The sequence below is a fragment of the Antennarius striatus genome, chromosome 3 (assembly GCF_040054535.1).
Source record: "Antennarius striatus isolate MH-2024 chromosome 3, ASM4005453v1, whole genome shotgun sequence".
In the NCBI taxonomy this organism is placed as follows: Eukaryota; Metazoa; Chordata; class Actinopteri; order Lophiiformes; family Antennariidae; genus Antennarius; species Antennarius striatus.
In genome coordinates this window covers 28136961-28158256 of record NC_090778.1, presented here as the reverse complement: position 1 = coordinate 28158256, position 21296 = coordinate 28136961, and the positions used below count along the sequence as shown (strand labels likewise).

General features: G+C 47.4%; 1 protein-coding gene across 4 annotated transcripts in view; it reads left to right on the top strand.

Annotated features, from left to right (window-relative positions):
- rimbp2b (RIMS binding protein 2b) overlaps positions 1-21296 on the top strand; it is a 64496-nt gene that overhangs the window by 31664 nt on the left and 11536 nt on the right. For all 4 annotated transcript variants that reach the window (XM_068310252.1, XM_068310254.1, XM_068310251.1 and 1 more), the window contains exons 4-17: positions 1719-1808; positions 4711-4833; positions 7028-7132; positions 8987-9037; positions 9269-9289; positions 11007-11211; positions 11315-11463; positions 13026-13105; positions 13641-13750; positions 14087-14953; positions 18135-18286; positions 18667-19299; positions 19404-19550; positions 19626-19787. In XM_068310252.1, coding sequence (XP_068166353.1) covers positions 7031-7132; positions 8987-9037; positions 9269-9289; positions 11007-11211; positions 11315-11463; positions 13026-13105; positions 13641-13750; positions 14087-14953; positions 18135-18286; positions 18667-19299; positions 19404-19550; positions 19626-19787 — 2679 coding nt within the window. In that variant the 5' untranslated portion in view covers positions 1719-1808; positions 4711-4833; positions 7028-7030. The remainder of the gene's footprint in view (positions 1-1718; positions 1809-4710; positions 4834-7027; positions 7133-8986; positions 9038-9268; positions 9290-11006; positions 11212-11314; positions 11464-13025; positions 13106-13640; positions 13751-14086; positions 14954-18134; positions 18287-18666; positions 19300-19403; positions 19551-19625; positions 19788-21296) is intronic.

Below are 21296 nucleotides of genomic sequence, written 5' to 3'. Positions count from 1 at the left end.
CCCGAACGCCGTGCAGACATGGCATGCAGAGCGACGCCGACACGGAGAGGGGGTGGAGCACCGACAGTGATGTGGCTCCGGCTTTGGCGGCTGACCTCTGCTTCCCACCTCCTGCTTGCAGCGCTTACAGCTTCTCGTCTGAACGAGAGAATATTTGGGAACGCAGTCGGGTCGGTCTCAGCAGGTCTGCTAGAGATGCCTCCTCAGAGGGCAGCTTGTCGTGTGTGTGTGCAAACACTCGGTGTGTGAATGACAGCAAACACTAGCGCAGCCATCTGTCACCTGCGCTTTCCTTACAGCCCGTCACAAGACTGTTCCTCCGCTAGCACTTAAAGCCTGTTACCATGGCGATGATTGCATCCGCTGCCGTGCCAGCCTCACCCCGAATTCGTGTCAGGATGGAGCAACAAGTCCGAGGCGGCGGCGGCGGCGAGGTCAGCTCAGCATCCATCACGGCCCGATTGATTTGGAGGCTCCGCCCACGCTAACAGCTAACAACGCTAGTCAAAAGCGAGATGCTAGAGGTGTTTCCATCGCTGAGGATGTGGATCTTCTCTGCATCCAGTTGAGATCTAATAGACTCAGGATCACCTGGGAGATGGATCAGCCAGAAACAGCCAATCAAAATTTTGATCCTTTCTTTCTGTAACCCCCCCCCTGTGGGGCAGGAGAGCCTGACTTCACCCCCCTCAGCTGAAGCAACTCCTGTGGGCCGTGGAATCCTCCCCATCCCTGCTGTCGCCACAGAAACCTGTTTTGCCGAGAGATTATGACGTCAGCTGATCTGGTTAAAGCGTAAACGCTTCGACAAAGGCACAGCTGATTGTGTTCAAGACAGTTTGGTTTGCAACACACACACACACACACACACACACACACACACACACATTGCAGAAAGAGGAAACGCTTCCCTCAACAACTGGCTTAAATTCAAGTCCATTGTTCTTTTCTAAGCGTTCGTCCTTCTGAACAAACACCTGGAGGCTCAGCCGGATCGGATTGGCTGGGAACCCGAGGATCGATGATCATGAATCGTAATGCTGACGCAATCTTGAGCTGCGCAGGAAGCATCCCAAACCGACTGGACAGAATTTATACAGGTCGGACGTCAGTTCCTTTATGGACCCAACAGAAATGAACGCATAAGCGGCATCCCGTCGTGCATCAGACGCGTTCCATGTTTTTGTTTACAAGTCGTCTCCTGCGTATTTAAATAACAACCAAACCCCGCTCACAACCGGAAAATCAGCGTTTGTATCGTCGAATCCCTGAAAAACACTCAGTCGTTTCAGTTCTTCATGTTTGCTCATGTCTGCGTTGGAAACATCCCTCATGACTGAATCATGAGGCATCAGAGGCAGGAGCGCCGTCTCCACCCAACGACAAACACCCTATTTACTGTAAATGCATCATACATGAGCCGGTAGGATTGTCAGCTCCCAACACGCTAACACATCAACAGCACATCTGACAGCTCCACATGCGGCTCTGTAGACTGCGTCTCGTGACTGTTGAAGGTTTGTTTCTACTCTCAGCTCAACACAATATCTGTGGTTTGTTTTTAGATCCGTTTAGCAGAGCTTTATTATTCTACTGCCGTGGTTAAAATAGCAGAAGCTACTAGAAGACCTCCTCTGCACCTCAGCTGAATAATGCATGGACTGCTGCTAGTAGCGCTCAGCTAACCTCATGCTAACGACTGGTTTCTTTCTGTCCAGGAGAATGAGCTTCAAGATTTCCTCCAGGAGAACAAGCACTTGAACCTCCACTTGTTCAACAACAGCCACAAGGCGTCCGAGTATGAGAAGGTAAGAGATCTGTTCACGTGTCTGCTGCTCCGTTCACACCTGGAACCTTCGGTTTATTTATGATGGCAGACGTAACGTCTCACCAGGATGAACCGTCACAGCCTGTTCAAAGAGGATCAAGGGTCTGGAGTGGATTTAAACATAATGTCAGGAATTTACTGCATATGTAGATCATTGCAAGACTAGCATCAGCCTCAAGTGTTAGCATGCCTACCTGCTAAAACAGGTATGCATGCTAAGCATGTGTTCTCCTGAACGCCTGAAGACAAGTTTTAGAAGTGAAAAACAGCAGAAATCAAACACATTCCAAGACGTATAAAGATGTTTTTTCTTTCTCAGCTGAAATCTTTCCTGTAGAGTCTCAGCACCACCCGTCTGAGGAAGGTGGCGTTAGAAGAGAACCGTCGATTAGATAGCTGGAAATCTGACATTAAAGCTAACAAAGGCTCTTCTTTGCCCCCCTCTTCTCTCACTACTTGATAGCAGGTAAACACAAGCGTGTGCACAGATGCCTAAAGGCAACACGAAAGTAAATATCATATTTTAAATCTGTGCAGGATCTCAGAACTCATCTTCTTCAGGCATATAAAGGAAGATGCTGCAATCCTAGTGTAATGTGAAGCTCCAGAAATGTTTCGCTGGTATCAAAATGAGGAATTAATGAATTTTTATTTTTGGCTGTGCAGCCGCTGTAAGCGTGTTAGCACACTTCCAGTAGCAGCTTCCAGAAAGCAGCCCTGGAGCTGCTAACGAGGAGTCCTGCTCCTTCGCAGGCTCCACATCCATCAGTCTGAAGGCTTTCTGGGTCACGCTATAAACAAGCAGCTTAAACTGCCCTGGGATGCAGGAGAGATGAAGCTGTTTCTCTTATTTTCCAGCGTATAACAGAAGGCAATGAGCCTCCAATTCCATTAAAACACCCTCACCTTCTTTTGAGCACTAAGACCTTGTAGGCTTTCAGAGCTAATAATGCAAAGTCAAAGCAGATGAGCTAACAAAGAGCACCAGGCGCGTCTACGTGCTGCGAAGGCAATATCCTGATTGGCAGGTAGCCGCTGTCGGGTGGGCATGAGTGGGATGCTGGTTATTGATGTCTTATCAGGAGTGGGGTGTCTCCTGGAGCAGCTACCCCCCAGCGTTATCACGCCAACGGATATGAGCCCACGCTCCCCGGGGCAGGACGGATATGAGCCCTCGCTGATATGAACAAACCTGAACGATCGAACGGACCGGCGACGGCGTTCGTGGTTCCTCCTCCAGAGGCGGCTTCCCCACTTCTGTTTGCGTTTTGCTTTGCTGATGCTGGTGGAACCTCCCTCCTCCAGGAGTCGTTAGTCATTCATGGCTGCTCGGAGGAGGGGGGCTTCACCAAATTACAGCTGCAGGAGCCCCCGTTTCACTGGCCATTACGGGCCTTTAAAGAAGCTGATTGGAAAACACTGGCTGTTACGTAACGGAGCAGCGTGTCTGTGGGAATAGACGCTGTCGCATAATGCAGGTCCTGATTCATCACGGCTGGATCTGCTGACAGGTCGACATCCAGACAGATGCATTATGGACCTCGTTGTGGGGGTGAGCCACGGGATGAAGCGATGCTGATGCGGAAAAGCATGTGAAGTAGTCCCTCAGATTATAATGCAGTAGAAGCTGGAGATACCAGTTGAGTTAGACAAACAATGATAAAGAATGAAAAGAAAAGCAAAAGTCACGAGAACAGAAGAGCTACGTCTTTACTCCACCAACAAGAACGAGATCCGGTCTCACTGATGTCGTATCCATCCGCCAACACGTGGTAAAGAACGAGATCCGGTCTCACTGATGTTGTATTAATACTCAAACTAACCGTAGAGTCCTGAAGCACGGCTCCATCTTGGATTTCACTCTTATGTCAAACAAAAACATGGACAGATCGACGACTCGTATCTCATGAGGAGCAGCTGGTATCTCGAGGTTCTACTCTACACGTACAGTCAGTACGGTTGGTCCATAAGAACTGGAATGCATCCAGTTTGCAGATCATCTCCTCCTGTTGTGAGCGGCTGGATCAATGATGCAGTTATCTGTTGTCATGTCTGGCTGGTGCTCGGTTTTGAGCGACTGCAGATGCATCTTTTCTGGCTGCACCGACGCCTAAACCCACCGCCGACCTGCAGATGATGGCGTTGACTTTGTTTATTGAGTAAACAAAAGCCTCACAGTGTGTTTGTGATGAGACGTCTGTAAACTGAGCGTTGTTTATTCACAAGGTAGCTACACGGTTACCTTTCACCTCGTCTGTCCAACAAAAATCAGGTTGGGACTTTGCATCTGAGCAAAGTAAATTCAATTTACTCAAAATCCATCCATTTTCTGCGTCTTCCTTGTCATCACCGTCTGTAAATGTGACCGTTTGGGCCACATGTGTCAAACTCAAGGCCCGGGGGCCAAATATGGCCCGCCAGATCATTTTATGTGGCCTGCCGCATCATAAAAAGTCAGTGTCTAAAAGAAAATAGGTCAAAAGTGTGCTTTGACCAAAACTACATTTCCCACAATGCAATAATTCAGCCCATTTTGACTCTGACAAAAACTTTTTGATCAAATTTAATGTCTTTACTTGTGTCTGATGTTATTTTGCTTTATTCTCTTGGATAGTTTGATCCATGATTGATGGAGTTCTGTGGGTTTAATAACCTGACAAGTGTAAATTTTTTCTTTGCAACTGTAATGTTTGTAACTTGAATAAGTAACAAATTCAGTGATTTAACATTAAGGAGTAGTTATCTTTATTTCACAATACATTGAGTTCCATTTAGTTCCATATATAAGTTACATGTGGCCCTTTGAGGACAGCCCTCGTGCTGATGATGTGGCCCTCTCTCCGTCTGACTGCGTCTCTGCTTCTGGTTCTTGTTCTGCTCAGGTGAAGTCGGAGTATGCCCGGCTCAAAGAGACGCTTGGTGCTGTGACGCAGGAGAGAGATTTAGCCCTGTGGGAGAGGAACCAGCTCCAAGACAAACTGGAGAACCTAGAGCAGGTGCTCAAGGTGAGGACGCCGTCGCCTGGTCCATCCTGGGACCCGTATTTAAGTGTTTCCCAGGGGCCCAAACCCCCGCCCCCCCCCCACGGTCCTCCTTCCTGCTGGGGTCCAGCTGTTCTTCTAATGTCCTGACGTGTGTTGCCTTCCAGCGTCGTGTTGGAGGCCTGACCAGGATCTGTGAGACAGTAAAGCTCCCTGTTCACCTGCCCTCTAGAGTAGACATCACCTGAATGTTCACCTGGATGCGTCACCACGTCACTGTGGAATGAGTGTGTGCATGAAGCGGGGCCAACAGTTTGGTTTCACAATGAGGGGGGGGGGTTGTCTCTGATTGGTTTTCAGGGTCAGTTGTTTTGCAGAGGGCGGCACGGTGGCGCAGTGGTTAGCGCTGCTGCCTCACAACACGGCGGACCCGGGTTCGAGTCCTGCTCTGTGCAGAGTTCGCATGCTCTCCCCGTGTCTGCGTGGGTTCTCTCCGGGTTCTCCGGCTTCCTCCCACCTCCAAAAGCATGCGCTTCAGGTTAATTGGCCGGTCCCAAATTGACCATAGGAGTGAGTGTGTGTGTGAATGTATGTTTGTTTGTATGTGGCTCCGCGGTACACTGGCGTCGTGCCCGGAGTGTCCCCCGCCTCACGCCCTGAGACTGCCAGGATAGGCACTGGCTACCCCGCGACCTGCGTTAGCGGATTAAGCGGGTTGGAAAATGAATGAATGAATGAATGAGTTGTTTTGCAGGTATTTTGTAACAATAATTAATGAGCTGTTTTGTTTAAATGGGTGGATTTGTTCACGTCTCTTCAGGATTTGAGGCCTCTGGACGTTTCTAAACCGTCTCAGCTGTTTGGGGGTGACTAACACTTGAGTTTGGGTTGTTTTTATGCCTCTCCGTCTGTCTGGTAAATGTTAAACTGTGCAGCTCCAGAAATTATCTCCTTAATCAGAGCAGATGACGCTGATTCTTCATATTTGCGTCACCAGCTCTGCTTGTTGATGCAGTGTTCTGACCACATCGGTAGGTTCATCTGGCTGGTAGGTGGACACCACGTCCCCACGCAGCGCGTCTGCAGATAACATCATGTATGTGTTCAATAGAGTGTAGGGAGAGCGATAAAAATAAACACATCTACTGATTAAACGTCTGTTCTGTGCCATGAAAGCAAGAAAACTTTTTTTTTTTCATCAGAGCTGCGTGAAAATTGAAAGAAAAGGGGAGCGACGCTGTCCTTCAAAATAAAACGCCTCATGTTTACATTCAGACTGCATTGAAAAGATTGCCCCTGACAATCCATTAAACTCCTCTCAACACGTGATCTTTTTAACGTGGCTGAATTACTCCAGTTCAGCTTAGGAGGAAGAGATTCCATCTTAATGAGGATAACAGATGAGGTGTGAGCTCAGAGGCGAGATGGGCTCATTTCTTCCGCTGATAAGGCGTCCAGATGCAGATCGAACCATCAGAGCAGGTGTGAATGAGGAGAGCAGCGACGTGAATGCATCACACTGAAGCCCTGATCGATTAAGAGGATGGCGTTCAGTTGGCTTCTTCTTTGCCGCAGACAAACGAGCGCGATGCGTTTGCTCACCCCTTTAACATTACACTGTTTTTATTCTAAATCTAATAATAAAGGTGAATCCAGTTCGTATCAACTTTATTAGCAGCGTCCTCGTAACGTCACATCGTTTCTTTCTTGTTGGTTCTGCTAGTTTGGGACTTTCAGTTTAGCGCTAATGTATTCTGTGTTAGCGGCCGGAGCGGCCCCTTTAAGAAGGTGGTCATGTGACCGAGGCAAGCATCTCCACAAGCGTCAAGAGTGACTCATACAGACGTGGAGGAGAGAATCCACTCTTTTATTCACTCATCCACTACCCCTCCATCCACTAAAGAAACGGGACACCGCCCTATATGGAGAAGTGTGGCTGAGGGGTGGGGCTGAGGGGTGGGGCTGAGGGGCGAGGCTGGGACGAGGATTCCCTCTCACAGTAAATCCTCACCTTTGAGCACCTTTGTGTAAAACCTGATCAGTCTTGCCGTCCTCGTGACGTTTGCTGTGTCGTAGTTCATGTCTGTGGTTCTGGGGGGTTTAAGGTCACTTATTTGCTACCCATCCTCTGTTTGTGAACACCTGAGTGGAACAGAGGCCTGCGGATGGCGTCACTAACAGCAGCTCTCTCTGTGCCCCCCCCCTCCCCCTCTGCCAGCATATGCGCGAGGCTGCGGAGCGGAGGCAGCAGCTAGAGTTGGAGCATGAGCAGGCCTTGGCTGTACTCAATGCAAAGCAGCAGGAGATCGACCTCCTTCAGAAGGTAAGGAACAAGACCTGACCTGCTTGGGTCAAAGGTCAAACAGCTTTTGTTGTGATACATGAAGTTCCAATGAAGCACCCAGACCCGGCCCACTCCTGGTCTGAGCAGAGGTCACACGGTGTCGTCCCTGACGCTGGCTGGTCCTCCGCTGTGAACTGGAGCGCGAGCCCAGCTCCTGCTAGGATCTCTGATGGCGTGACAGAAAGTGTCGCCTCTCCCACTTCAGTCGTCCTGCAGGCAGACGTTCGTCGGTCATTTGCAGAAGCTCATTACTGCTTATCTTCAAACGCTGGCGGCTCGCTGCATTCTCCCAAATTAATTGCCCACAAAAATCGGTTTATGAAAGTCCATGGATTCATCCGGAACGTTTGTTTTTCTCAACAGATGTTTTTAGTTCCCATAAGAGGAATGTCTCGCGTTCCGTTTGTACGGCAGCCAGACCCGGTCTAATGCAGCAGCCTGCAGCTTTGCACATTCTTCTTCTCTGGTGTCTTAAACTAGTTTAGCCCCCGTTTGCCAGCTTGAGGCGGGGGGAGCTAGCAGAACTTTAGCTCGACGGCCCGTGTTTGGCGTGATAAGCTGGAGTTGATCTGAATGATCTCCTCTAGCATGTGGTTTTCAGATCTTGTAGCGTCTGAAGGTTTCCATCACTGTTGATCCTTTAATTTAGACTTTGGACAGGATTCTAAGACATTATAATGTAATGTCAATTAAACTATGTACAGAGTGGAAGTTGCTGCAAACTTGAAATTAAACTTTGCAAATTAAACGTTAAAGTTTGTGCTGCAAACATATCGCTAAGAATTACTGGTAGTCCTCAACTTATGAACAAACACGCTTCCCTTTTCTAGCACAACCCCCGTGGAGGCAGCATCGCTGTAGACACTCGTCTCCCCCTCTTGTTGTTTGTTGAGGCTGTCAGCCTGTCAGAGCGTCAGGCCTCCAGAGAAAGGACCTAAACTTGACTTTTATTTTTTTAAACTGACGTATGATCAGAAAAACTGAACTCTAAACGACCTGAACCTGGATTTTATTTATTCTGTGTTATTTTAATGTCCTGTAATTGTTTCTGGTCAGTCTGAGGGAAAAGAACTTTAGTATTTAGAGTGGTAATGACATTACTTTAGTATTTAGAGTAGTAATGAGATTACTTTAGTATTTAGAGCAGTAATGACATTACTTTAGTATTTAGAGCAGTAATGACATGACTTTAGTATTTAGAGTAGTAATGACCTTACTTTAGTATTTAGAGTAGTAATGACATTACTTTAGTATTTACAGCAGTAATGACATTACTTTAGTATTTAGAGTAGTAATGAGATTACTTTAGTATTTACAGTAGTAATGACATTACTTTAGCATTTACAGCAGTAATAACCTTACTTTAGTATTTAGAGCAGTAATGACATTACTTTAGTATTTAGAGCAGTAATGACATTACTTTAGTATTTAGAGTAGTAATGACATTACTTTAATATTTACAGTAGTAATGACATTTAAATGACCTCAGATGGAGATTAGAGATTGAAATTTAATAAATAAGGACTTACAAACTATTGATCTTACAAACAACCTCTCAGAACCAGTTATGTTTGTAGGTTGAGGACTTCCTGTATTAGTTGTTGTTCTTTTTCGTTAGTAATAATCAGCTTTGGCTCTGAAAGGACCGCTGCTTTATTTCTAGTCTGGAGTCTGTTATTGACTAAAACAAATAGATCCCTGCCTGGAAGAGAAAAGAAGCTGCTGGTAAGTTTCGTCCTTCAGCTGGAGGAACAATGAATGAAGGCTTCACTGATATTTTAAAGCTGGAATTAAATGAACGTGAACTGAAACGCTTCGCCCTGTGTGTCCCAGGCTCAGGTTGAGGCTAAAAAGGAGCATGAAGGTGCCGTCCATCTGTTAGAGGTGAGCGTCTGCTCGTCTTCTCTTTCTCAGCTTCATGTTTCACAACTGAAATCCTGGGTTTACACTATTAGAATGTTTATAAAGAGACATTTTAAGTCCACATGTGAACAGAGTTGGAGAATAAATCAAAAGCAGATTTCCAGATGTGCACGATTGATCCCATGAGTAATTGTGCTTTATTTCTTTCTACATCTCTTTGTACTGAATGGGTGTGTCTTTATGCTTATACAGAACCACTTGGACAGCATGCAGGTATTTCAGAATTTCTTTACGACTTTCCCAGCACAGTGGATAGGTTATGCATTGGTTTCACATGCGTTTGATCCTCAGAGGGTTGAAGGTAGACGCTGCTCAGATGTGTCACGTCTGCTTCTTAAATATTCAGCCTGAATTCTGTTTCATTTCCCTGTCAAAGCTTTTCTAAAGTCTGAACATGACGGACAGCTGAAGCATTTTCTGACTTGATCATAAAGAAATATTCAGCTGCACCCGCTTAACAATTGATGAAACGATTCCATCGGTGAAGTCAGCTTTCAAACATGGATCGGCTTGGAATCAACGCCGGAGGCCTCACCGATCCACAATTCAAATAATGAGGGACCAAAGTGTTCAGATGTGAACTGATATGACAGAAATCTGTCTAATCAGTCAAATAGATTTTAGATTTGTTTATGGAAGTTGTTGCTTCGTGTCGTCAGAGCATCTCATTGCCTCGATGGGATGTGATCCTTTCTTGTTGCAGCTGCATGAATCTTAACCAGCATGTTTTAACTTCTCCGTGCAGCTGACAGCTGTGTGCTGCTTTTAGAACAATTGCATCTTAATTTACTTCTGTTTCACTAACGCAAGACTTCTTTTGCCGTTTGCATGCTAACAGCATGCTAACAGCATGCTAACAGCATGCAGCCTGTTTGCATGAAGTGGAAGAGTGTAAGCTGTAGCGGCGGTGGCACTGTTTGTTGGGCAGTGCTAATAAAGTTGTGTTTCCTTTCACTAAACTACAGATGAATCTCATCACACACACACGCACGCACGCACACACACACACACACACACCCACACACACCTGCCCAACAACTTGTTGTTAGCTTGTTTGATCTCAACAAGTTAGCCTGGCTGCAGCCTGCAGAACGCGAGATTTCTAATTGAAACATTTAATCCCACCTGCTGTGGGTTAAATCTCTTTGAATCTCACTCATCGAGAATTCATTGGTTTAACCTTCAAATTGGGGCGGGGTTAAATGTCCATTTCATGTATTTGAGCGATTTTCATAAATGAAGACCTTCTAATTGAAAAAAACCCCGTGTAATTCACCTCTGGGCTAAACCTATTATCTCAAATAATTGTACCATATTTATTGTTAGCGCCTGACTTGCAAAGGTAGTTCAAAATTCAGCTGTTAGCCTGGGATTAGCTCATTAGCCAGACACTAATCATCTAGTTTGACAGAATATCCTGTGATTTAACTTCTGTTTTCCAAATCCATGTTGTCCATTCTTCCTCCTTTATTATAGATCAAGCGCTTAGAGCTAGCATACAGCTAAATTTAGCAACATATCAAATTGTCCCGTTCTGCAGCCCGCAGCAGCCCCTCACTCTTTAGGACTGTTATTCTTATATTTGTGTTATTCCCATGAAAAGTATGAAACCGTGAGGCTCATCCTTTACGACACGGAGCAGATTGAGGACGCTAACTAGCTTAAAGTGACAGTGTTGCGTATGATTTATGGTCTTCCCTGGATGTCGTTGTCAAAAACAACTGTAGGGACTAATCCACACGTCTCCAGTTAATCATGGTCCACGTCTTCTCTGTGTGTAGAAGCTGAATCATTTGACATGGAGTCCGTGTACTCTCTTTGTCCTACATCCTCCGGTGTCCTCATTTTCCTGTTTTCCTTTGTTTCCCATCATTTCCCTCCCCTTCTGTCCATCTGTCTCTTGACGACTCTCCTTCCTCACCATCATCAGGCCAAAGTTCGTGAGCTGGAGGAGAAATGTCGGTCTCAGAGTGAGCAGTTCAACCTCCTGTCCAAAGAGCTGGAGAAGTTCCGGCTCCAGGCCGGGAAGTTTGACATCCTCAGCACTGAACCCATAACTCTATGCGAGTCGCCGGGGTCGCCCAACAAATCCCTGTCGCAGCTCCTGAATGGACTGGCTGCCCCCATAGGAAAAGGTAGGACCATGTTCCCGTCCCATCATTGACGTCTCATGGGCATCAAAGTATTTTTACTGCGGCTGAAGCTCTGGTGAGTTGATGAACATGGTTTCTTCACCAGGCGATGAGGCGCCGACGAGCAGATCGTTGATATCCGAGTTCATCCGACCGCTCCAGATCAGCGGAGACAAGCCGGAGCTCCTCTCCGTCAAGCCGACGTTCCTCACTCGCAGTCGAGCCCGAAGCCCAGCCCGAGCGTTCCTGTCGGAGGTATCTGATCAGTCTGTCCTCTGCTGCCCGAGACGTCTGTCAAACAGCCTGAACCCAACGAGGCTCACGCCGAGCAGGTCTGGAGAGACGACGGGCCTGCGGTCCTGAGGATCAGTCCTTGTTTTTGCAAATGAAAGCCAGTTGTTGCGTAAATGATAAATGTTTCCACGTGCAGTAGAATCTCCACATACGATTCATGTGAGATACAAACTGTCGCTCTTTCCATATTTTTGTTCAACCTTCGAGCAAAAATCCGAGGTATGAGTTCTGCTTCAGGAAACCACCACTAGCTGGCGGATGGATACGACATCAGTGAGACCGGATCTCGTTCTCATTGATGGAGTAAAGACGTACTGTAGCTCATGTGTTTTCATGACCTTTGTGCTTCTTTTCATTCTTTATCATTGTTTACGTAACCTATATATAATTATTTATACACATAGGTTGTTTTTTTCCATAATTTTGGGGATTTGGGCCTTTTTTACAAGGCAGGAACGGATTAAACTGATTTTAGTTATTTTAAATAGTTAAATATTGTTTGAATGGAGCAAACTCGTATCTCAAGGTTCTACTTTTTGTTGCTATTCTGACTTACATTTGTGCAGTTTGTCACCACGTTTCAACTACGTCTGGGTCATCACCAGTTCAGGGTCCATCTGCAGCCTAATTTTTAAACGCCATTGCTGTTGTGTGATAATCTGAACAAATATCAGCCACACAACAAGCAAACAAAATAAAAAAGACTGACTTGACAACAAAATGTAGAAATGTAGAAACTCCATTGCAGCAGTTGTTTTCTTTGGCTCTCCCGTCCTTGTCTTGTTCGATGAATCAGGCACAACTGTTACTTTCCGGCTTCAATCTGTTGTTTGTGTTTTAAGCACAGACCCATGCTGAGTCTCTCACAGCCAACTTCATCACATCGAGCTCCAGAAAAAAACAGAAAGAGAGAACAGAGAGTCAGCGACGTGTTGTTAGCAACTTATTTCTCTTGCAGCTACAAACTAGACAACACGGCCAGTTAAATAAATTCTGTTGGACGTTGAATTTGGAAGCCATCTCTGCAGTAATGCCTGCAGATCCAACAAAAACATGCGAATAAAGTATTTAAACCGAGATTATCGCAAAAACAAGATGTTGGCTGCACCAACCGGAAAAAAACAATTCAGCATTTACATGTTTGTCACAGTAAGAATATGAAGCAACAATATTTATATCGTTTCAGCTGTTGTAACATCTCTCAAATGTTTGTTTGCACTTCCTGTCAGTTTTGGAGGAAATGCAGCTTAATGTTAATCTAATGAGATAAAGTTTTTACTTTACAGACACCATATTGAAATAGTTTTGCTCCCGAAATTTTGAACATGACATTCTATGTACTTTAAAAAATGCTATCAGTTAGCATAAGTAAAGGAAGAAGTATTTTTGCAGTGCAGGCACCTGATTGAAAGTATTTTTGCTTTTACTCTTTCACGTTTCCATTAAACTTGCACATTAGTTAATTTCTTCCCTTTCTGAGCATTAAAGGTGGAAATCTAAACTGTGATCTTGTCTTCTTCCAGATGGACAAAGACCTGAGCTCAACTACCAGGTCTAAACTGAGGTTTACAGGGAAGGTTCGTCTGTGTGTCGCTCGCTACAGGTACGTCCACAAAAAACGAGATTAATTAGAACCAACACACGAACAAATAATGACACCATTGATATTCTTGTTCTAGAGGTTTGACTGTGGAGGTATTTGTATTGGTTTCAGTACATTTTGTGCCCACAATAAAGAAACACTTAACCCAAAGAGGTGAACGGCCTTGGAGCGATTATGAAGAGAGGTGGCCTGAAATCCTTTCCACACCTCTTCACAGGAGCTCAGCGAAGACAAGTCATGGACAAATGTTGAGCTGAGATTATTTGCTTTCTCTCACGGAGCTTTAGGCTGTGGCCCGAAAGATGATTCAGTGTTTCTACCTCTAAAGAAAATTACCTGTCAGCACAAAAAATAATTGGAATCCTCGGAGTGCCAGTATGTGGAGAGCAGTGGCGCCTCCAGCCGACACTCCCCTCGGTTAAGAGAAGGAAAAAATAAAAGCACTTCTGTCAGAACACAAACCGTGCTGCCTTGACGGGAAGTAAATGTAAAAATAAAATCATCTGAATATATTAACTTGTGTTTTTCACTCCAGTTACAATCCTTACGACGGGCCGAATGAGCATCCTGAGGCGGAGCTCCCCCTGGTGGCGGGGAAGTACCTCTACGTTTACGGTACAATGGATGAGGACGGCTTCTACGAAGGTCTGACGTGTTCCTGTGTTTGAGATTCTGTGTTTGTTTGTTAGCAGGATGATTCAAAAACGACCGGATGATTCTCAGAAAACTTAGTTGTGGATCAAGATTTTTATTTATTTATTAGCATGAGAAGATTTTTTTAAAAAACATTTTTCCCAATTGATTACCGAACAACTTATTATTTCGAGAAAACAAGTTGGTTCAAGTATTCCATGTTTTACTGTAATTTAACAAGTAAAGTCATTTCTATAAAAGGATTTTATCAGATGCTTCAACATTCAGCAGAATTATGGCAGAGATCTTTGGTCGTCATCATAAATCCCTTCTCCTTTGTGTTTCCAGGAGAGCTGCTGGACGGACAGCGGGGACTCGTCCCGTCCAACTTTGTGGATTTCATCCAGGATGAGGAGCCATCGTCTGTCCAGCACAGGGACACAGTAGCTAAAGAACCTAGCTACCTCAACCACAGCAGCCTGGGGCCCCAGAGACCGGGGGCCGGCACGGGGACGGGCATCAGCAGCCTGTTGTCTGACAGCAAACTGGACTGTCTGAGCACCAGCAGCTTAGGGATGGACCTCCTGGGCTCCTCCAGCAACGGGACGGGAACCTTGGACGTCAACATTGACGAAGTCGGTGAAGACATCGTGCCTTATCCCCGCCGCATCAACCTGATTAAGCAACTTGCCAAGAGCGTGATTATTGGCTGGGACCCCCCCGTGGTGCCGCCGGGCTGGGGTTCCATCAGTGGCTATCACGTCTTGGTGGATAAGGAGTTACGCATGAGCGTCCCCTACGGGGGCAGGACGAAGACGCTGATCGAAAAGCTCAACCTGACCACCAACACCTACCGCATCTCGGTGCAGAGCATCACCGACCGCGGCCCGTCGGACGAGCTCCGCTGCACCATCCTGGTGGGGAAGGACGTGGTGGTGGCACCGTACTACCTGCGGGTGGACAACATCACGCAGGTGTCCGCCGAGCTCTCATGGATGGCCAGCAATAGCAACTACAGCCACACCATCTTCCTCAACGGCGCTGAGTACGACATGGTGAAGGCGGGCGGCTACAAGTACAAGTTCTTCAACCTGAAGCCCATGACGGTCTACAAGGTGAAGGTGGTGGCGCAGCCGCATCAGGTGCCTTGGCAGCTTCAGATGGACCAGCGGGAGAAGAGGGAGATCTCCGTAGAGTTCTGCACCCAGCCGGCAGGTCAGCCTCCAACGTTAGCCACAGAATGCTAGCACCGCTTCCAGAGCAGACCAATCACATGGAACCCTGGGGTCTCCATTCACACCATTTAGCCAGTCAGATGTACACATTAGCAACCTTGATACTTGTTTGGTGGTGATCGCTGAGTTAGCAGTTAGTTAAGTTTATTGTTGGTTAATAAATTTATTTATGAGTCATATTGTCCTCATAATGTTTAAGGTGTCATTCTGTTAACTTTTGGCTTAATGCAATGTGATTGAGACCCAGTAGAGCAACATTAGCAGTTAGCATTCAAAGTCAAATTCAAAAAACTTTTAGTCCCCAAGGGGTAATTGAAAGCACATAAAGCAGGATAGGTGTAAAACATACAGGGTAAATGTAAACAGTGTAAACAAAAACATTAAAAATAAATAATAATATAAATATAAATACAATGTCTATGTTCAATAATAATTCAATACCTAGTTAGTTCAAAATCTAATGGGTTAGTTAGTCAAATATTTCTCAAAACCTACTTAGTTTAAAAACCTAGTTCAAAAAATAGTTGGTTTAAAACATAGTTCAAAACTTAGTTTTGAACCTATTTTTTTTCAAAACCTGATGAGTTAGTTAGGGCGTCTTGTTAGTTCAAAAACTAGTTAGTTTAAAACCTTGTTAGTTCAAGAAAACCTAGTTAGTTCATAAGCATTGATCTGATGGAGTGTCTTTTACCTTTTCTAGCCCTTGTAGGTTTTAAGTATAAAAGCAACGTTTCACATCTCATCCAAGATGCTTCATTAGATGAAACTGATGAAGAGTTGCTGGTGTTTGACTGTGAGCTCCTCGGGAGCCCCTGAGGCCACCTGGGTGCCACTGACACCCCTGGCCCAGTTGTGGGTCGTTGGTGTCGTTAACCTACCCCACCACCGTGCAAGGAAAGGGGGTCAGAAGACACCCCCACACCCCCCCAGGAAGCTTTCTGTTTTACACACCAATGAGAGGTTTTGGATTTTAGTCAATCTAAAGATGGTTGGGTGGGTGGGTGGATGGATGGATGTATGGATGGATGGATGGGGGGATGGGGGGGTCTCGCTCCCCTCTCTGATCTTGTGCTCTAACATTCTTCTCGACATCAAAGCCGTCTGATATTTCACAGTGAACCCTCCCGATAGCTTAGCGGTCGTTTCCTGTGCTGCTGGGCGCTCGGAGCCCTTCATTTTACCCCGGTCTGACAAACATCTCTGGTATTTTCATTTCCCCCCGCCGCTGTCAGATCACTCCTCGTGTTTGCACCGCTGTGATAAGACGCCGTCACGGTGGAGGAAACACACAGCGAGGAAGGAAACGTTTGTGTTTGCGCCGTGAAACGCTGGAAACAACCGTCTCCTGAAGCCACGTTGGTGGAAACGGTGAGCAGAGATCTCCAGGACTTTTTTCCCAAGAGGCCTTCTGATGCCGGTGGCGCTAACTCGGCTCTGTCTCGCTAATCAGAGTGAACTTGTCCACCGCCGCTCACACTGTGGAGACGAGGGATTGTTTCATCTTTATTCAACGTGAGAAGGAAACCAGAACTGGACGGGCAGCTGACCTGCTGACAGTTCATTAAACGATGAATCGCTCCGTCTGTGTGGAGGAGTGTCATCAGTAAAGAGACGCCCTCTAGAGGCAGCTTCCATAAGCACACCACTTTAACAGTTCCTACACACACATTTTTTATACCTACCCCTGTGTGACGGCAGAAGTTGGCTTCCGGTTGATCCCAAGCCCCGGGTCGTGGACCGGTACCGGTCTGTGGGTCAGGTGGTACCGGGTCACACAGAAAGTATCCAAAACTTTTCCTTCTGATCTAGTTCTAAATGATGTTTAGTTTTAAATGGGTGGATTCTCTCCTCCACATCTGTTTATGAGTCACTCTTGACGTTTGTGGAGATGCTTGCCTCGGTCACATGACTATCTTCTTAAAGGGGCCGCACCGGCCCCTAACACGGAGTACATTACCGCTAAACTGAAACTCCCATGCTAGCAGAACCAACGAGAAAAACAAACGTTGGTGTGACGTCACGAGGACGCTGCTAATAAAGTTGATACAAACTGGATTCACCTTTATTTTTATATTTAGAATAAAAAGTGTTTACCATTGGTCATATCGTTTTATTTTGTTAACGGATGATCTGTGAAAATAATCGTCAGACATTAAACCAGTGACTCTGAATCTGCGTTATCCCTGCTACCTGTAGGGGGCGGCGCTGCGTCTCAACCTCTCCCTGACAGTACAAACTGATCTGGATCATGATGTGGATCTGGATCCAAAAATTCACTGAGGTGGAACATTTTGATTGTGCATTTTTATTTTGATTGGTTTATTATTTTAATGATAAGTGTTAGAAATTAAACGCTATCATAAACCAGAGTATTGAGGTTATAAATTATAAATACGAGACAACAGACTAGCTCTTTCTGTCGAATCTAATTTCAGGCATCAGGTTACTCAGAACCAGGATGAAGAGCACGTTAATAACTGCAGCTTATTCAGGGAAAAATAGCTGGAAACAAGTGCATGAAAATACTGGTAATTTCCTCTGGCCTCCATTCGAGATTCTTCACCTTAGATCTGAGGTTTTGCTGTGTGTTTGTAGATCTAATCCCTTCTTGGATTCCTGACAGATGAACGCGTCTCCACACATATATTAATTTGAATTCTCCCTGAGGAGCTTGTTTGTGACGGATGCAGGTTAAAAACAACCGGAGGAAACAGTCACTGCACTGTGTGTGTGTGTGTGTGTGTGTGTGTGTGTGTGTGTGTGTGTGTGTGTGTGTGTGTGTGTGTGTGCGTGTGTGTGTGTCTGTCTGCTGACAGCCGGTGTAGAAATGTGATTAAGATTGTGTTAATGTCGACTCTCGGACATTGCTGACTGCGTCTGTTCGCTCGCTCTCAGCGGCGCGGCACAGATGGGTTGCTGGTTAGTATGCAGGCGACATTTGCAGAATATGGAAATAGCAAACGACGTCTTTTGATGTATCTGATTGTTAAATGTCGGTCCACACCGTCCTGACAAACCCACAACGTTAGGGTGTGTGCAGCCCTTCAGATGTGACACCTAATCCGAATACCCTAATCTCATTCTGAACGTAAGAGGCTGCTGAGGTCAGCGGGTTTGTCTCTCATCTCCTCCTCATCTGATGTCTGTGTTGTCCTCCCCAGGACCTCCTCTTCCTCCCCAGGAGGTGCAGGTCCAGTGCAGTCAGACGCCCGGGGTCCTGCAGGTCAGATGGAAGCCGCCGCCCCTCACATCGTCAGGAACCTCCAACGGGGCCAGCGTGATCGGCTACGCCGTTTGCACGAAGGGACAGAAGGTACTGAGTCCAGGTCTGGAAGGAGTCCTGAAAACAGCTGATTGAACCTCCACTGGGGGGCTTCTGTGGTTGAGCTCTGCTGCCATCTGCTGGACAAAACGCAGAAGGCAGCTGGAACCAGCAACAGACCTGCTTCTCCTGGGTGGTCACATGGTGGTCATACATCGTTATTTATTCCATTTTAATCTGTTGTCACCATTTAAAAAACTGGTGGAGCGTTCCTTGAAGTGTTTTCTTCTCAAGGATTAAATGATCAAGATTAAAGTTTACCGTAAACTAGTCTGATGGTGATTATCGGTTTCCCTCCTCGTCCTTTGATCATGTATTGATCGGGGGGGGTGCTGGTGGTTGAAGGTGTTCTTCTGGTCCCTCTGGTACAGATAGCGGAGGTCTTGTACCCGACAGCCGACTACGTGACGGTGGAGCTGAACCGGATCCAGTGTCTGGAGGCCAGGGAGGTGATTGTCAGGACGTTATCCACACAGGGGGAGTCCCAGGACTCGCCCGTCGCCGTCATCCCGCACAATCTCCTGGGCTCGCCGCACCTCTCCCGCCGATCCACCGTGCCCCCGCACCCCCATCCGCAAACCCATCCTCCTTACCCGTCGACGTACCCCCCGAATCACCCCCAGCCTCAAGTGCAGCCCCTCCCTCGAGTCCAGCCCCACACGCTGCCCCACGCCCAGCCCGCCCACCATGCCCCTCCCCATCCGACGCCCCAGCCTCACTTCCAGCGCCACCCCCTCCCCAAACCCAATCCGTCAGTAAGTGCCAGAGAGCCGGAAACCAAAGAGCACGAGGCGGGCCTGCGGTCGGCCCCGCCCTGGGAGAGGTCCCCCTCGCCGTTGCCGCCAATGCGCGGGGCCAACCTAGAGCCGCCGCCCTTCCAGCAGCGGCGATCGCCGTCCCCTCAGAGGATCCTCCCCCAGCCTCAGGGAGTCCCCATCCCCAACACCATCGCCAAGGCCATGGCCCGCGAGGCGGCGCAGAGGGTGTTCGCCGAGGGCAACCGGGTGAGTGTTCCTGGTCACACAGGGGGCCAAACGTAGAAGGTAGTCGTGATCAGGAACAGAATAATCAATAATCCGTCTTCCTTTTGAACCTGTTTTCTGATCAGCTGGAGAAACGGAACGTCTTCAGCGAGCGAGGAAACTCCCTCCATCCCCTCTCTGATGAGGAGGAGGACGGATACGACTCCCCCCACGCCAGGAGGAGAGGAGCGTCAGTGGATGAATTCCTCAGAGGCTCAGAGCTGGGCAGACAGGTGACACACACACACACACACACACATAGGTAAAGCTACATGCTAGCTGATGCTCGCTCCTCTGTGCCCCGTCAGCACCACCATCATCACTACAGCCACAGTGAGGAGTACTACACGGAGAGCAGCCGGGGGTCGGACCTGTCCGACATCATGGAGGAGGATGAGGAGGAGCTGTACTCGGAGATGCAGCTGGAGGAAGGCCGCCGGCGCAGCATCAACTCCCACAACACCCTCAAGGTACGTTGCAGCGGCCCGTCGCGACGCCTGGGAGAGGAACACGGGTTCAAGGGGGGGGGGGGGTTCCCTTCACAGGCTCCACCCCCAGGCCCGTCGTGGCTTTACCTGGCTGAGCTGAACCGCCTCCCCCTCCCCCCGCCCCCCCAAGCGCTGCTTCACCCATCGCTACACAGCATGACATTGAGGACCGCGGCTCCAGCCAGCGTTTCCTAATGTGTTGCTTTGCATTTAGACGCTCTTAGCTCCGCCCCGAGGGGCGTGGCCACTGTTAGAATGTACCTGTGGCCCTATCAGAGGGTCGTGGCGAATGGGAATCTCATTTAAGTGAGTACTTAAATGGAAATATTCACTTTTCTTTACGTCTGTCATGTCCCGGTGTTTGATTTCTGGGCGTTGTCGTAGCGATCCTGTGTGAGGATGGGAATCCGCCTCAGGTCATGTGACGCTTTTGGTGGATCGATGACAGATCAGGGCTTCCCCGTTTTCTGTCCAGTCTGGGGGGGGGGGGGGTCCATCCATGTGTCTCTCCTTTTCTTCATCGCCATTCCCCCCATTTTAGATTAAAGTAGATCTGAACATCATCATCGACTCAACCCCAGCCCCCGCCTCGTGGACCGGTGCCGGTCCATGGGTCAGTTGGTACCGGGTCACACAGAAAGAATCCACAACTTCCGATATTTCTGGGGGGTTTTCTTTGACGCTTGTGGAGATGCTTGCCTCGGTCACATGACCACTTTCTTAAAGGAGCCGCTCCAGCCGCTAACACAGAATACATTAGTGCTAAACTGAAACTCTCAAGCTAGCAGAACCAACAAGAAACAAACGTTGGTGTGACGTTACGAGGAAGCTGCTAATAAAGTTGATACAAACTGGATTCACCTTTATAATTATATTGAGAATAAAACCGTTTTACTGCTGGTCTCTTTGTTTTATTTTGTTTTATTTTAACACACCTTAGAGGACAGTCAGTGGGAATATTACCTGACATTAAACCGTTTCTGTGGAGCAGAAGGGTTGCAGACCGCTGCTGAATCACCAAAGGAGACGCCTGAAAACAGATTAAAGAAAAGATTTACGGCTGAAGCCTCTGAAGCTAGCAGCATTAGCAGCTAACAGCCCGTGTGGAGCAGCGTTAGCAGCTGTCCCTTAATTCAGGGGTGGCATCGTCCAAAGGGCCCGTCCCAATCAGGATTCAAATTGAAGCTATTTACAGTTGCCCGGCAACACCACAGCATCTCGTAGCGTCAGGGCCGGCGTCTCTGCACTGACCGGGTCCCTGGGGTTCCTGATCTGGGACATCAACAAGAACCCTCACCTCCAGTCAGTCCCACAAAAACAAACTAAATCTGGGATCTCGGCGTTGTGGGCGGTCTGGATTATGCAGATTAGGTGTAAGAATCTCGATTGTGCAAGAGTAGGTTCACACTTTGAACGAGTTTGTGTTTCTGTGAGCTTTCAGACGGTCGTGTCCCGTCGGGTGAATCCTGGATCGTTGTGTTGGAATGTGTT